Raw genomic sequence first — 16,172 nt, forward strand, 5'->3', positions numbered from 1 at the left:
ATTTTCCGCGCTTGTATAGGTTAACTTGCTAAGCTAAAAGTGATTATGTATCAGGGGATCAATAACAGGGGCATTTTTGACCCTACAGTCGATATAAAGTCATTTTCAAAATAGTCCCGCTATTGATCTATCAAAAGAAAAATTACTTGCCGTTCACACAGCAAATGTTAACATGCTCCAAAAGGTATTATTTCAATAACCCCCCCCTGAACTTGAAGACACTCGTACACCAGCACTGCCACAAAGCACGGCTCAGAGGCTTTCTTCAACATATATTTATGAGCGGCCTTGTTCAGAGCGCTGTAACTTTGAAAGACTGAATAAAAAGCAGGCGAGAATAAAGAAGGCAAGCAAACAATCGGTCTGTTCAACCACTGTTACAATCTTTGTTTCAGACACTAAATTTAAAGCCTTGCGGTATTTATAAAACACAGGGTAAACAGGAAAATGCAAATTGAGACATCTCTGCGGGCGGCGCACCAAAGAGCCTGCGGCAGATTCAGAGAACACAAAACTACATTCAGCAGTGTTTAAAGGAAGCAACGCGGTTAACAAGCAGCCGGGGAGCTGCCAAGAGGGGGGGGGGGGGGGGTTATAATTATTGCTTTTAATTAGGTCTAAGATCTAGAAAGGAATCACTGGAGGCGGGATCAACTGCAAATATGAACATAAGAATAGACATACTGGGTCAGACCAACGATCTGTCCAGCCCTGTATTCTGTTTCAACAGAGTGTGCCTGGTCTTCAACCCCACTTTGGGGGGGAGGGGTTACTAAATGCTAACGCGCCTATAGAATATAATGGGCGCATTAGCGCGCCTCAGTAAAAGACCCCCTTTATTAGTAACCAATCGTAAAATCCAATGGACACAATTAAACGTAAAACAAATTCAACGTGGAACACGGACTCGACGAGGGCCGCGTTTCGGCTGCATCAGGAGTCCCCCCCCACTGGTTGGTACCATACAAAAGTTCCACGTCAAATCCAAGAAGAAACTCCGTGCTGAGTCGAGTAGCTACGCGCATCCAAGGTAGCCAATCCAGGTCACAGGTTCCTGGCAGAAACCCAAAGAGTAGCAACATTCCATTGCGGAATCCTAAAGAGTAACAAGATTCCGGAATCCCCAAGTAATACAACATTCCATGCGGAATCCCAAAGAGTAACAAGATTCCGGAATCCCCAAGTAATACAACATTCCATGCGGAATCCCAAAGAGTAACAAGATTCCGGAATCCCCAAGTAATACAACATTCCATGCGGAATCCCAAAGAGTAACAAGATTCCGGAATCCCCAAGTAATACAACATTCCATGCGGAATCCCAAAGAGTAACAATATTCCGGAATCCCCAAGTAATACAACATTCCATGCGGAATCCCAAAGAGTAACAAGATTCCGGAATCTCCAAATAATACAACATTCCATGCGGAATCCCCAATAGTTGCAACATTCCACGCGTAACTTCTAATTAATGCTAATTAGTGTCAATTAATAGGCATCTATTGCCAATTATCAGTGCCAATTAGGCTTGTTCATTAAGTTGTGCGTGCAAATTGCCTGTGCGTACCCATTTGCATGCACAACTTAAGGCGTCATATACGGAATTTGGAAGTGAGTGCAAAAGTTGTTGTAAAAATTTATAGAATGAGGGAGGGGATGTAAGGTTACACTGACTTGTTATAGCGCTGGTATTCTGTATATTCACATGTTCAAGAGGCATGTCATGTGAGCGTCTAGATAAAGACATGTAGTTGCCTACATTCTGATTTACTGTGTGGTAGCATCATGGTCCCACATTGTCAGCCCAGCTGCCTTGCTGGTCTCTCCCAAGTCTAAATGGTCTTCATTAGGACGTTTTTAACTTGGACAGTTTTGTGATCGAAAATGGTGAATAAAGTTGGGGATTTTCAAAAACAAAATTTGGACTTTTTGTGGTGTTGCCAGTTTCGAAAATGGTTGTTTGTTTGCTTTCGACTTTGAACGTTTTGCGGATGTGAGGGAGTCAGGTATTCTCCCTCACGAGTGATGTTATTTTATCAATGGGCAGCAGAGGATGCTGGCCTGTTAGTGGGTAAACTACAAGATCCAAGATGCATTGGATGCATTGTGTAGGTCATCCTTCATCCAGCAGGTGGCGCTGAACTGCATAGATAGGCTACCCTTCTGATGTCATGGGATGGGACTCAGCCAGGAAGAGCTTCATATGCCCAGTCTGGGATTCATTCAGAAGGGTACCTGTGGGCAGGAGAGAGCCTCCATTAAGAGATTTCCCTGAGCAGAGAAGGCTCAAAAGCCATGGTTTAAGGAGAACCATGGGAAGTTGAAAAAGCTGGTATTTTGAGTTTTTGTGCTTGGCTGGCTGAGCCCCACATAATTATTTGAAATTCAGAGCATGCATAGAGCTACTGAAGCCCAGAAGGCTGTGATCCGATATTTTTCTCGCTGCCTTCGACATTCCCATTACAATAAATGAAACAAGTACCTTTGTGGTCCGTTAGACCACGTTTATCCAGGGGTAAACAAGAAAAAAAAGCAACGCAGTCAAGCCTTTGTTATTGCATTGGCCCATCTATTGATCTTAGTCTCTATGATTTGCCCAAGATTCGTCAAAGCTCTTTAGGGCCCGCTAGCAACTCACGGATAGTTTTCTAATGCTCAGCTGCTGATATCAACGAGCTGCTCGCTCTGCAGTACATCAAAGTCGAAATTAAGAATGTGTAGGTTTAGGCGACGCAATGACTGACTTGTAAATATAGCATGGTTTTAAGTTAGGGTTACCAGATGTACGGATTTGCCCGGACACATCCTTTTTTTCGAGGACATGTCCGGGAGACTGGACGACTTTTCAAAACCTGGACATCTGGTATCCTTAACTAGGTGAGAACTGTCATTTATTCCCAACTGAGATAGGAACAGGCTGAGCTGAAATTTGATTTTGCTTACCCAGGAATAAGTGAAAAGGATGCATCTCAAAACTCCCCGTACCCGCGGCCGACCACTTCTTTTTGCTCTCCGTTTCGGCAGCCACCGTGTCATTATCTAGTTTTGCCCTGTCTCTTTTGTATCAAGTTAATCCTTGTCCAATTCTGTCTAGATTTTAACCTGTAATATAACTGCTGTAATGTTTTTATCATGTACATCGCTTAGAAGGACTGTCACCCAGAATTCTGGACTGCCTAAACTAAACTGAGAGGGGCAGTATATTTTGGCAAAGCAGCTGGTTTTGGTGAGGGGAGATCTGCGTGCACCCCTTCCCTTCCCCCATACCTCTTTAACTACCTCGGTGCAAGAGGCATCTCCAACTTGCTGCCTGCGCCGGTCTTGGCTCTCTCTCTGATGTCACTTCCTGTTCCCGGAAGTGACATCAGAGGGTGAGCAGAAGGTTGAGCGAAGAACTTGAGATATGGGGCTGGGAAGTGAAGGCGCAGACACGGCAAGGAGGAGTGGGGGACGGAAAGGTGACGGCACTCCAACCAAGATGGTGTTCGGGGCAGTCCGCAACCCCCTCCCCACCACCTCCCCTTACTATGCCACTGCTTGGATATTCACAGCAGGTCAGTATTCAAAGACCAGCATTAAGTAGCTGGGTATTAAAATCCTGCAGGGGCCAGTTTTGAAAATGCCAACCACTCTGGACCAAATCTCAGGGAGTTGACATTTTGTATAATAGAGATTTCATTGTTCCTAAAAGCATTAACGATATCCCAATTTACCTCTAATTCCAGCTCATCTCTGTCCATCTCCTGTTGAAGAACTCCCAGGAAGTCAGTTGGGTCATAGAATCCATGTTCCGATGAATGCCTAAGAACATAAGAACATAAGATTTGCCGCTGCTGGGTCAGACCAGTGGTCCATCATGCCCAGTAGTCCGCTCCCATGGTAGCCCTTAAGTCAAAGACCAGTGCCCTAACTGAGACTAGCCTTACCTGCGTACGTCTGGTTCAGCAGGAACTTGTTTAACTTTGTCTTGTATCCCTGGAGGGTGTTTCCCCCCATAACAGCCTCTGGAAGAGTTTTCTACCTCTCTGGGTGAAGAAGAACTTCCTTATGTTTGTATGGAATCTATCCCCTTTTAACTTTAGAGAGTGCCCTCTCGTTCTCTCTACCTTGGAGAGGGTGAACAACCTGTCTTTATCTACTAAATCTATTCCTTTCATTATCTTGAACGTTTCAGTCATGTCCCCTCTCAGTCTTCTCTTTTCAAGGGAGAAGAGGCCCAGTTTCTCTAATCTCTCACTGTATGGCAATTCCTCCAGTCCTTCAACAATTATAGTCTCTCTTCTCTGGACCCATTCGAGTAGTATTAGAAAAGAAAAAGCACGCCAAACCTTGAGGAACTAGTCTCTGTTTTGGTCTAATTTCAGAACTTATATTCCGCTATTCTAATCAAGGGGCTGGATACAGCAGATGAGAGCAAGGTGACAAAAAATTGTAATATCCATTGTAGACAAAAGCAGTCTGAGACCAGTACGGTCAATTATTACATGAGCTACAGACAATAAATCTTGGTTCTTACTGTTATTTTATTGATTGTATTTGCCTGTCTGGGCCGTCGTGCCATTTTCAATAAAAACAATATAAAAAAAAAAAATAATGAAATGATGATAAAACTTTTAAGAACACTAGACACAATTAAAACTTCTAATTTTCAAGTATTTAAGCAAAATTCATTTTCACGTCAGTTTGTCTTGCACTACTTCTTTCTATCCAGTGCCTCCAAAACTATTATTATTACTATTTAGTCTGACATTTGTCAGTGTGTGGTATTCATAGTTTTTAAAAAAACACAATCTACATAAAATTGGACTATTTAAACAGCTGAACAGCAGCCACTACTCAGTCAGCGGTGATCAGGATTTCTTTAAATATCGGCTGCCGCAAGCTAAATTAAACCTAAGATATTTACTGCTGGCCCCTATCTGGGAACCTGCATCAAATATCCAAATCCCCCTCCCTGATACTGAGCCACCGGTAGTAAAACTGAAAATTCAGGGCCGGGCCCTGTATGGGCTTCGGCGTTGGAATTTGTGCTATTTTAAAAGCCCCAGTTCGTTCCGATCCTTCCGCAGATCTCTAAAAATTTTTTTTTTTCGCCAAACATTTTGAAAACTACCGTATTTTCTCGCATATAACGCGCGCGTTATACGTGGTTTTTACAAACCGCGCATACCCTTGCGCGTTATACGTGTGAGCGCGTTGTACAAAATTTTTTTTTACATAGTTTCCCCCCCCCGACGCCCGATTCATCACCCGGAAGGACCGCTCGCACCCCCACCCGAAGGACCGCTCGCACCCCCACAGCCTCCCCCCCTCCCCCATGGAGAAGCTGTCTACCTTGTTTCCGGATGCCAGCCCAGCTGCTTCCTCTGCCGGCGGTCCTGCCCCTTCTCAGAGCCCTGTATTGCGCTGCTTCCTCTTCAGGTGGTCCCGCCCTTTCTCTGATGTCAGAGAAAGGGCGGGACCGCCGGAAGAAAAAGCAGCACAGCAGGGCTCAGAGAAGGGGCGGGACCGCCGGCAGAGGAAACAGCTGGGCTCGCTGGCATCCGGAAACAAGGTAGACAGCTTCTCCATGGGGGAGGAGGGGGAGGCTGTGGGGGTGCGAGCGGTTCTTCGGGTGGGGGTGCGAGCGGTCCTTCGGGGTGGGGGTGCGAGCGGGTCCTTCGGGGTGGGGGTGCGAGCGGTCCTTTGGGGTGGGGGTGCGAGCGGTCCTTCGGGGTGGGGGTGCGAGCGGTCCTGCGGGGGGGTGAGTCGGACGTCGGGGGGGCATCAGGCTTTCAGGGTAGGGACAGGACTTCAAGGAGGAAAGGAGAGTCGGGGTGGGCAAAAACAGAGTCAGGGTCTCCAGAGGAGAGTCGGGGCGGGCGAAAGGAGAGTCGGGCAGCATGCGCGGTATACGGGTGTGCGCGGTATATAAAAATTTATGTACATAAATATGTGTTTTTTGCGCGCTATACCCGTGTGCGCGTTTTACACGGGTGCGCGTTATCTATGTGAAAATACGGTAATCTCTTCGAAACTTTGCTATTACCTTCTCTAGTTTTTATTTAATCATTGTAAATTTTTCTTCATCCTATCTAACCGCTGTAAACCGAGTCGAGCGCCGGGTTAAGTCAATAACCAGTCATGGGCTAGCACATAAAGGCTCCCTTTTTTGAAGCCGTATTAGCGAGGTTTTTTTTATCGCCAGCCGTGGCGGTAAAACTTCTCGTTGGAACTTTTACCGCCACGGCCGGCGATAAAAAAAACGCTAACGCGGCTTCATAAAATCAGAGGGGGGGGGGAGGAGATTGTATATTTATACACTCTTATTTATGCAGCAAAACTGGCCAGCTAGTCTCAATATCGGCACCTAACCACACTCTGCTCCCGACATAGCCAACTTGAAGTTCGGTGCTAACCGGTCATTTTCAGCGCAAATAACTTGTTACATGTTGCTGAACACGACCGGTTTGCCGCCAACAAGCCAGTTAACTTTCGCTGGTTGCTCTCAGCCGGTTAGCTCGCTCTGAATATCGTCTGGCAAATGTTTAGTGGCACCTACGAAGTTAGCCAGGTCTGCCTGAAATTCAAGTACTGTACCCGGAGAGTTGAACCGAGTATAGTTAACTAGAAAGACGTCCAAATGCAGGTTCGATCTCAAAAACCCAAAGTGCCGGGTTCTGAAAAGCCGTCCGGACACCCCCAGACATGTCCGGGCAAATCCAGACGTCTGGTAAACCTACCCTCGGGTTAAGTGTCATTGAATAGCTTCATCACAACTTAACTATTGTTTATCGGCATTTGACTTGACATAACATAGAAACCTAGAAGATGACGGCAGAAAAGGGCTACAGCCCATCAAGTCTGCCCACTCTGCTTACCCACCCCCTGTCTATGCCCTAATGACCCAATTTCCTTATCTTGACCCTCGTAGGGATCCCACATGGGTATCCCATTTATTCTTAAAGTCTGGCACGCTGTCTGCCTCGATCACCTGCACTGGAAGCTTGTTCCAATGATCAACCACTCTCTCTGTGAAGAAATACTTTCTGGTGTCGCCATGAAATTTTCCGCCCCTGAGTTTGAGCGGGTGCCCTCTTGTGGCCGAGGGTCCCTTGAGAAAGAAAATATCATCTTCCACTTCGACACGTCCCGTGAGGTACTTAAATGTTTCGATCATGTCTCCCCTCTCCCTACGTTCCTCAAGAGTGTAGAGCTGCAATTTGTTCAGTCTCTCTTCGTACGAGAGACCCTTGAGCCCCGAGATCATCCTGGTGGCCGTCCGCTGAACCGATTCAATTCTGCGCACATCTTTACTGTAATGTGGCCTCCAGAATTGCACACAGTACTCCAGATGAGGTCTCACCATGGCCCTGTACAACGGCATTATGACTTCAGGCTTTCGGCTGATCAACAGAAGTTTCGTCAGCCGAAAGCCTGAAGTCATAATGCCGTTGTACAGGGCCATGGTGAGACCTCATCTGGAGTACTGTGTGCAATTCTGGAGGCCACATTACAGTAAAGATGTGCGCACTATCTCGGAGAACAAATTTTTAAAACCAGATATCTTAAGTATTTTCCCTACCTGTCCCCGCAGGCTCACAACCTAACTATGATACCCGGGACAATGGAGGGTTCTGTGACTTGCCCAGGATCACAAGAAGCGGTGCTGAGATCGAACCTGCATTTGGACGTCTTTCTAGTTAAAACGTCCAAGTGGGTATTTTCAAAGCGGATTTTTTTTTTTTAGATGTCGTCTTTCTGGTTGTTTTAACTCCAGTGCATCTAAATTTTTAGGGGGCGTGTTAGAGGTGGGTTTAGCGCTTGGCCGTTTTACAGCGACGATCAAACATTCTCCAAAACGTCCAGGGCCACTATTTGGACGTTGTGGGCTAGACCTGTTTTTTTTTAAATGAACAAGGCCTAACAAAGTGTATTATGCAATGTTATGTCATGTTAACTCAGGTTTTCTATTCCGCCTTTCAGTTCAAGGTTGGATTACATTACAAGAGGTTGGGTCAGTTACCCAGGAAGTTGCAAAGGGACCTCTTTAGTCTTTCCTCATACGAGAGGAGTTCCATCTAGAGAGTTGCACGGGGACAGAAATCCCACCCATCCCCGCCAGGATCCTCTCCGTCCCCACCCGTCCCCGTCAGGATCCTCTCCGTCCCCACCCATCCCCGCAAGGAATTACCTCCATCCCCGCCCGTCCCCATAAAAAGCAGCAATTACTTCTGACAGGATCATCAATTCCACAGTTTCTTTTGTATTTACGCTGCTGTTTTCCTTGTGGAATCTCTTTGGTGGAACCCTTTTTTTGTTTTCTGTTCAGGTAATTAACTTATAAAGCCCGTCTTTTACTAAAGCTGACGTGTCCATTATATGAACAAACCCTGCTTCCAACGCCTTCCATCCCCTTGGGAATCCCGTTGGCTAGAAGGGGGTATCCATGGGAGTCCCATGGGCCAGAGGGGGGTCCCCGTGGGAGTCCCGTGGATTAGGGGGGGATTCCCGCGATCCCCGTTCCCGTGCAGACCTCTAGTTCCATCCCCTTTATCATCTTAGTCGCTCTTCTTTGAACCTTTTCTAGTGCCGCCATATCTTTTTTGAGATAAGGAGACCAGAACTGAACCCAATACTCAAGGTGAGGTCGCATCATTGAGCGATACAGAAGCATTATAACATTCCTGTAAACCATCCCTTTTCGAATAATTCTTGTTCATCGTATTAATATAAGGAGAACATGAAGACGATGAAATAATGCTGTGAAAAGTATATCATCTATTACATTTGGAACAAGAATCATAAAAAAAAAAACTCCCAGCACTTTCCAGGCCAAGGAAACAAACATTTAGAACAAAGCTCAAAGTCGATAGGAATAATATTTGCCAGGGACTCAGAGAAACATACTTAAGTCTGACCAACACTGAAGACACTGATTCAGACTACTTACTCTTCAGGCAAGAGGTAGGGATCTAGAACTGTGACCGCTGGGGTAGGCGAACTCATCTTCGTCAGAGCCATGATGTGTTCAAAGGTGATGTCGGTCTGAGTGCTCACGTCCACCAGCTGCGACTCGGGCGAAGGGGTAAACATTTTGTTGCGGGGGCTTCTCCTGAGCACCTGCACCACAATTGGCTCTTTGGCGGTCTTAAATGCTTCAACGGCCTGGTCGTGAGTTGCTCGAGATAAATCTTTTCCATTTACCTGTAGGAAAAAAAATTCAAGAAGGTAGAATTAGCACACTCCAGTGCCTGTAGGAATGGAAGGCTGATGCATCAAACATACGTTTGTGACCCAGAGTGAAAAGTTAACGAAAGTGGAGTAATGTGGTATGTGACTTATTTATACCACACGATAGTGCAGGGGTGTCAAAGTCCCTCCTCAAGGGCCGCAATCCAGTCAGGTTTTCAGGATTTCCCCAATGAATATGCATGAGATCTATTAGCATACAATGAAAGGTAGTGCATGCAAATAGATCTCATGCATATTCATTGGGGAAATCCTGAAAACCCGACTGGATTGCGGCCCTCGAGGAGGGACTTTGACACCCCTGGCCTAAGGTATGGACTAAAAACATCTTTAAGAAGTGAGAAATGTTTATTGAAAAAAGTGTTTCGGAAAGAAATCAAAACATTTCTTTTCAAAAAACATGTCCTTACTTAATATTCCCCTCCCCAATCACACATGCACTCTCCCCAGCAAATAACACACTAGTCATCCCCTTGAACCTCATTTACCAAAAATATCCAAACTCCTAAATAAGCATCTCCCTTAGGTATCCACTCAACTGATTCCTTCAAAGTTAGGTATCTTTCTTCAGTTGCCTATATTGTTTTCCCCACTGAACCTTGTAACTACTTGAACCCTGTCAAGCTATTCTATCGATAAATCCAGATATCTTATACTTGTATTTCTATACCACAACATGTAATTTACTTAAATCGTTGTAATGTAATTCTCTCGGTAATGTCCTGATCTCTTTTAACTGTAATCCGCTTAGAACCGCAAGGCACAGGCGGAATAGAAATCACAAATGTAATGTAATGTAATACCTGCAGTTTTTAGGCTGTAGAACATGAAAAACATCAAAGCCGTGAACAATATTCCGTAGTCTCATTCAAAATGAAAGTTGCTCCTCCAAACTTCTACAGCCCTTACCTCTATTATTTATAACCCCACTTTTGGAACCTTTTCCTTCAGCGTATCATACATTTTTTTTCATCTTATCTCAACACCAGAAGTCTGACGAAAACAAAACCACTGTGAAGAAGGTGATGTTATTGAAAATACAGTCCAATAATCCACATGAAGAGATACCTAGGGCCCAAGTTGTTGGCGACTGTGGACCCGTGTTTCGACAAAACTGTCTTCCTCAGGGGTCCCTGGAGGTCCTAAGGAAAAAACGCGTGGATCAAAGACTACAAACTCATTGCAATGAAGTAGAAGCCATGCTAAGTCAGCTAATAACTGGCTAGAAAGGACAGCCACAAATTCTCCTTATACAGCAACCGTACAAGAGAAACTGCAGTCAGTGCGAGAGAGGAATTTTCAGAATCTTGGGTTGCCATCTTTCGCATTTCCCGAGGAACTGTTCTTAAAGAGTTTGTAGTCTTTGATCCACGCGTTTTTGCATTAGGAGCTCCAGGGACCCCTGAGGAATTCAGTTTTGTCGAAACACGGGTCCATGGTCGCCAACAACTTGGGTCCCAGGTATCTCTTCATGTGGTTTATTGGACTGTATTTTCAATAACATCACCTTCTCCACAGTGGTTTTGTTTCCTATCAAACTCACAATTGCTTTCTAGGGAAGTTTTTCTTTGAAACTGACTTGACCTGGTATAAACCATTTTCAACGACAGCCTATCACTATTAGTGGAAATAACTGAATTCTATCTTTTTTTCACAAGTTTTGTCTTTTTTAAATATTCAAATATTTTTAAAAAATGTTTATTAGAACTTTTTAATGTGTATTAATCAACTCATGTTTGCTCGTATATTAAACTGATGTGGAGGGGCATTTTCAAATAAGAAAAACATCCAGCCTTTTAAAAAAAAAAAAAAAAATTCCATGTTTTTCAGCTCAGTGTGTCTATCTTTTAGGACCATTTCTGGGACCCCCCCCCCCCCCGAAACAGCCAAGGGAAAAATGCACAAAAACAAACTATTAGCAAATTTAGGGTTACCAGATTTTCCGTTTGGAAAATCTGGACCCCTAGACCTGTCCCCAGGCCTGTCCGGTTCCACCCATCCCCGCCTCATCACACCCCCCAATCCTGCTCCCCCCTCCCCCGCTGTCTGCTCTCATCGGGCAGGAGAGCATCTGCGCATGCCCGACGCGATGTGGAGGAAAGCTTTTCCAAAACCCAAACAAAGTGCCGGGTTTTGAAAAGCCGTCTGGACTCACGGACATTTCCTCAAAAGGACAAATTTCTGTCCTGGAAAGCAGGATCTGTGGTTCACCACATATATTTCATTTCAAGTTCTGTTTGTGATTCCACATTCAAGTTATAATATATCATTGAGGAAAAACAAATGTCCGTCTGGTGACGTCCAAAGTTTACTTTACTGCACTGTTTTTATTAGGTTTTTATATATACCGCCTATCAAGGTTATCTAAGCGGTGTTTACAGTCAGGTACTCAAGCATTTTCCCTGTCTGTCCCGGTGGGCTCACAATCTATCTTAACGTACCTGGGGCTATGGAGGATTAAGTGACTTGCCCAGAGGCACAAGGAGCAGCACGGGGTTTGAACCCACAACCCTAGGGTGCTGAGGCTGTAGCTTCAACCACCGCACCACACAATCTTCAATAAACCAAGACACCAGCAATGCAAAAAGTTTTGCTGTGTATGGGGAGAGGATAGGGTGGAGGGTGAGTAGGTTTGTGTTGCAGTTTTAAAGTTGAAATGGTATTTAAAAAATGCATCGTCGCAACTCGCGTGGTTTTCTGAGAAAGAACCATTAGAATTCTCCTTTGATACTAATTGGCTTCTGGTTTTCACTGATAAACACTACCAAAACATGCTTGTTTATTGGACAAAGATGGGAAAAAACACCATGTCCTCTTACACTCTACCCCTCGGTTTTGTCGTGCGTCCTTGACACCATTTGTCACAGTACAACCCGTGCCATGAAAATATTGATAAACGGCTTCTTTTGTAATGTCAAAGAACCCTTTATTGGCTGGGAGATAAACTCCCACATCCATAATTCAGAATTACTGAAGAAACAGACGCCATAACTATATTGCAAGGCGCAAGCTGCGTGCAACCTGGACCCGTGCCTACGAAGTGACATCAGAGGAAGAGCTGCCGGATGGCAGCAAGGCCCATACTCTATAAATGATGGCTTAGCTTAGATGTTGGTAGGGTCCCTGCTGGCGCCTAAGTTAAGAGAAAAATGGCGATGTAAAGTGCTTGTAAATGATATTTCCAAGCACTTAGAAACAGTGCCGGAATCGTGCCTACATAGACGCTTTATGACGCGTAATGCCACTGCAGGCATGGCAAAAGTGTCCAAGGCGGGCGCCTTGAAACCCCCCCACCCTGGCCCACATTTCTGGTGCCTACCTTTGCCGGGGGTGCGATTCTCTAAACGGCACCACCGCGTGACTGACACGCGATCAGCAACCGCTTTTTAAAGGTGGCCGCCACCCATGGCGCCTTTCGGAGAATCCAGGACCTCAGGGCCCAAGCGGTAATATTTACGACAGTCGGACGCTAATTGCACAATTAGCAAATGGCCATTAAATATGGAAACCGGCCTCTTTCCAACCTTGGCAAAAGCGGCCTTGACGTAAAGGGGGGGGGGGGAAGAAAATCAGCGTCAAACTGCCCCTTCGCGTTCCAGTAGATGAAAGCAGATCTGCTATAAATACCCAGCCTTCTAGCCATAGATTTCCATTGTCGTGAAGCCTTGTGTACCTGGGACGAGGCACTGCACTCAGGACAGAGACATAAATCTCTGCAAACTGATACTAAAGCAAGTTTACGCTGCCCTTCTTGAAGGCATCAGACTCTTATCTAGGCTACCAGATGCAATGCCAAATATCGGTGAAAGCGATACGTCATTTGCAGCTCTTATCAATTAAAACGATCACAGACAACAAAGTCTTCCTTACAGTATATAACATATGAAAACAGAAATGGAGAATATGATGATGGAAAAACACCGCAAGGCTCCTCTAATGTAGTTCCTTGTGGGATGCTCACAGGGGTGTCCAACCTTTTGGCTTCCCTGGGCTGCATTGGACGAAAAAATTTTTTCTGGGGCCACACAAACGCTACAGCAAGACGGAGGAGGGAGCCGACGAGACAGTAAACACCAGGGGGCAGCAGAGGAAAACACTGCATTGCCCTCGACCAGGGCCGCGCAAAATTCTTCACGGGGCCCGCAGTTCCTTAGTTATTCCTTAACTACCTGATAAGGGACAATCCCCTCAGCTTATCTCAGGTAGGTTTTGTTCATCTTTCCACTTTGCTCATCTCCTCTGGACAAATATTTGCAAGGACTGCTTCCATTGTTTTTTGTTTTAATTTTATTATAATTTTGAATACTTATAATATCCAATAATTCAAAAGGAAAAAAAGGAAATCTCTCAAGCAATACATAATCATTCATACATACATAATTCCTTTTCAAGCCCACATTATGGGGAAACTTGTTACAATTTCTATACAAAACAAATTTTCAAGAAAAGATAAAGGACAATAGTTCTCAGTTCATCTCAACGAACCTTGAACCATTCCTTACTTAATTGGAATACTAATTTTTCTCCTCTATTTTCTCAACTAATGAAACAAATCATTTTTGTTCTCTCATAACTAAAAATTGTTGTAATTGAATGGGGTCCCAAAAAACATACTCAATATCCTGGAGCTTTACCCAACATTTACAAGGAAATTTCAGGTAGAAAGATGCCTCTAGAGCCAAAACTCTAACCTTTAACTTCAAAAACTCTTACCTTCTTAACTGAGTGGCTCTAGAGACATCTGGAAAAATCCTAACCACAAAATTTCATTAACCTGTTTTTAAAATAAAGTTTCATTATTAACATCTTATCTATCTCACTCATGCATGTTATCACCAGGGTGGACCGACTCTGGATCACATCCTGAGTATCTTCCAAAAATTCAGTCAAATTTACTTCTGTCGTGACCAACTGGTCCACCTCCTGGGCAGATTCTATTTTTTTTTTTTGAGGAATATAATAATAGTTATTTATTGGAAAATTTTCCGCATTTGCCAATCCCAGTATTTCTTTAAAAAACTTCCTTAATAAAATTTCAGTTGACAATAAATGAGTTACTGGGAAATTGATTAAGCGGAGATTTTTCGTTCTATTCATATTTTCCATAGATTCCATTGTATGCAAATAGATCTCATGCATATTCATTTGGGAACTCCTGAAAACCTGACCTGATGAGGACCAAGGTTTGGACACCCCTGCCTTAATGATACACCACAGAGAAGATCTATAAATAAACAGTTTACATGAATTTATTCAGTTACTCAAGCATGTTTCCATGTCTGCCCCAGTGGGCTCACAATCTATCTAGTGTACCTGGGGCAATAGGGGGATTAAGTGACTTGCCCAAGGTCACAAGGAGCAGCATGGGTTTAAACCCACAATCTCAGGGTGCTGAGGCTGTAGCTTTAACCACTGCACCACTCTAGAAATCAAAATGTAGCAAAAGTGATCCGAGTGTAGGACAATCAAGCCATTGTGACATCACTGAGGTTGGCTCTTATTGGTGGAATGAGGCATTATGATGTCACAATTCCAGCTCTGGTTATCAGAGGCTGAAACTGTTCACACTATTTATTTATTCATTAAATTTTCTATACTGTTCTTCCAGAGGAGCTCAGAATGGTTTACATGGATTTATTCAGGTACTCAAGCATTTTTCCCTGTCTGTCCCCGTGGGGTCACAATCTATCTAATGTACCTGGGGCAATGGGGGGATTAAGTGACTTGCCCAAGGTCACAAGGTGCAGCGTGGGTTTGAACCCACAACCTCAGGGTGCTGAGGCTGTAGCTTTAACCACTGCGCCACTCTAGAAATCAAAATGTAGCAAAAGTGATCCGAGTGTAGGACGATCAAGCCATTGTGACATCACTGAGGTTGGCTCTTATTGGTGGAATGAGGCATTATGATGTCACAATTCCAGCTCTGCTGATCAGATGCTGAAACTTTTCACACCATTTATTCAATTTTTTTGTACCGTTCTCCCAGGGGAGCTCAGAACAGTTTACATGAATTTATTTATGTACGCAATCATGTTTCCCTGTCCTGGCAGGCTCACAATCTATCTGGGCAATGAGATGCTACAGGACAGGATGGCGAAAAGCGTGCCATTCAAAGTTCGAAAATGGTCTGGCATGTGTGGATGTGGCATATGACGGAAGGTTGTAAAATGCGAGTCAACTGATAAGAAAATGAGGCACTGTTGGGTTTTCCTTTGGCTTTTGCCAATTCCATGGTTACAACACGGGCAGCAGATTCCGATGCTGCTTAAAAGGGACGTTGCCACCAGTATCTCTCTCTTGCCCACCTACTGCCTATTGCCTCAGTCTCATTATAAAAACTCCTTACAAATATATATACAGTACTTTGTCTGGATTTTGATAAGCTGGTAAGATTGGGGCCAAGTCTGGCGCGGCGCGGAGACATCACACGCGTGCACGGAAGCGACGTGGTGACATCAAATGCACGCGTGCGACGTCATCACGCCGCCTCCACGCGTGGGCAGATGCGTTCCAGACCTGGCCCGAAGAGACGAGGTATGTGTGGGGCCGGGAGGCGGAACGAGGCAGGGCCCGAGAGCGGCCTGGGGCGGGGCCACGTGTCTGAGTGAGGGCAAGGCGCGGTCAATGTCCCAAAGGACTTCACCTTTTTTTTTTCTACCAGTCCCTTCATTTTCCCCTCCGTTTACAAAGCCACACTGCCGAGCAGCGCGAGCGACATGCCGCGTTGGCCCGTTGCTCGCGCTGCTCCGCAATGTGGCTTTGTTAAAAAGGGGGAGGGCAGTTCATTTGCTTTTTTTTGGGACTCCAGAAGCAGTTTATTTAAATTAGAGAATGACACGGTGACAAAATTCATCACCGTTCCCGTCCCCGTGGATAACCGCGGGAAATAATCCCATGTCATTTTCTAGTGTCTATTTCAACCTCGGTCCTTCTACACCAGCA

The 16,172-nt window shown here is 44.9% G+C and overlaps 1 protein-coding gene and 1 long non-coding RNA gene across 4 annotated transcripts in view; one reads left to right on the plus strand and one right to left on the minus strand.

The window, feature by feature from the left end:
* LOC117351104 overlaps nt 1-16,172 on the plus strand; it is a 219,694-nt gene that overhangs the window by 99,825 nt on the left and 103,697 nt on the right. The window lies entirely within an intron of this gene.
* Nucleotides 1-16,172, minus strand: part of PDZRN3 (PDZ domain containing ring finger 3) — a 216,293-nt gene that overhangs the window by 14,711 nt on the left and 185,410 nt on the right. For all 3 annotated transcript variants that reach the window (XM_033925873.1, XM_033925875.1, XM_033925874.1), the window contains 2 exons: nt 8,932-9,185; nt 3,713-3,800 (listed from right to left, as the gene is read on the minus strand). In XM_033925873.1, the coding sequence (XP_033781764.1) occupies nt 3,713-3,800; nt 8,932-9,185 (342 nt within the window). The remainder of the gene's footprint in view (nt 1-3,712; nt 3,801-8,931; nt 9,186-16,172) is intronic.

The sequence above is a fragment of the Geotrypetes seraphini genome, chromosome 17 (genome assembly GCF_902459505.1).
Source record: "Geotrypetes seraphini chromosome 17, aGeoSer1.1, whole genome shotgun sequence".
Classification (NCBI taxonomy): domain Eukaryota; kingdom Metazoa; phylum Chordata; class Amphibia; order Gymnophiona; family Dermophiidae; genus Geotrypetes; species Geotrypetes seraphini.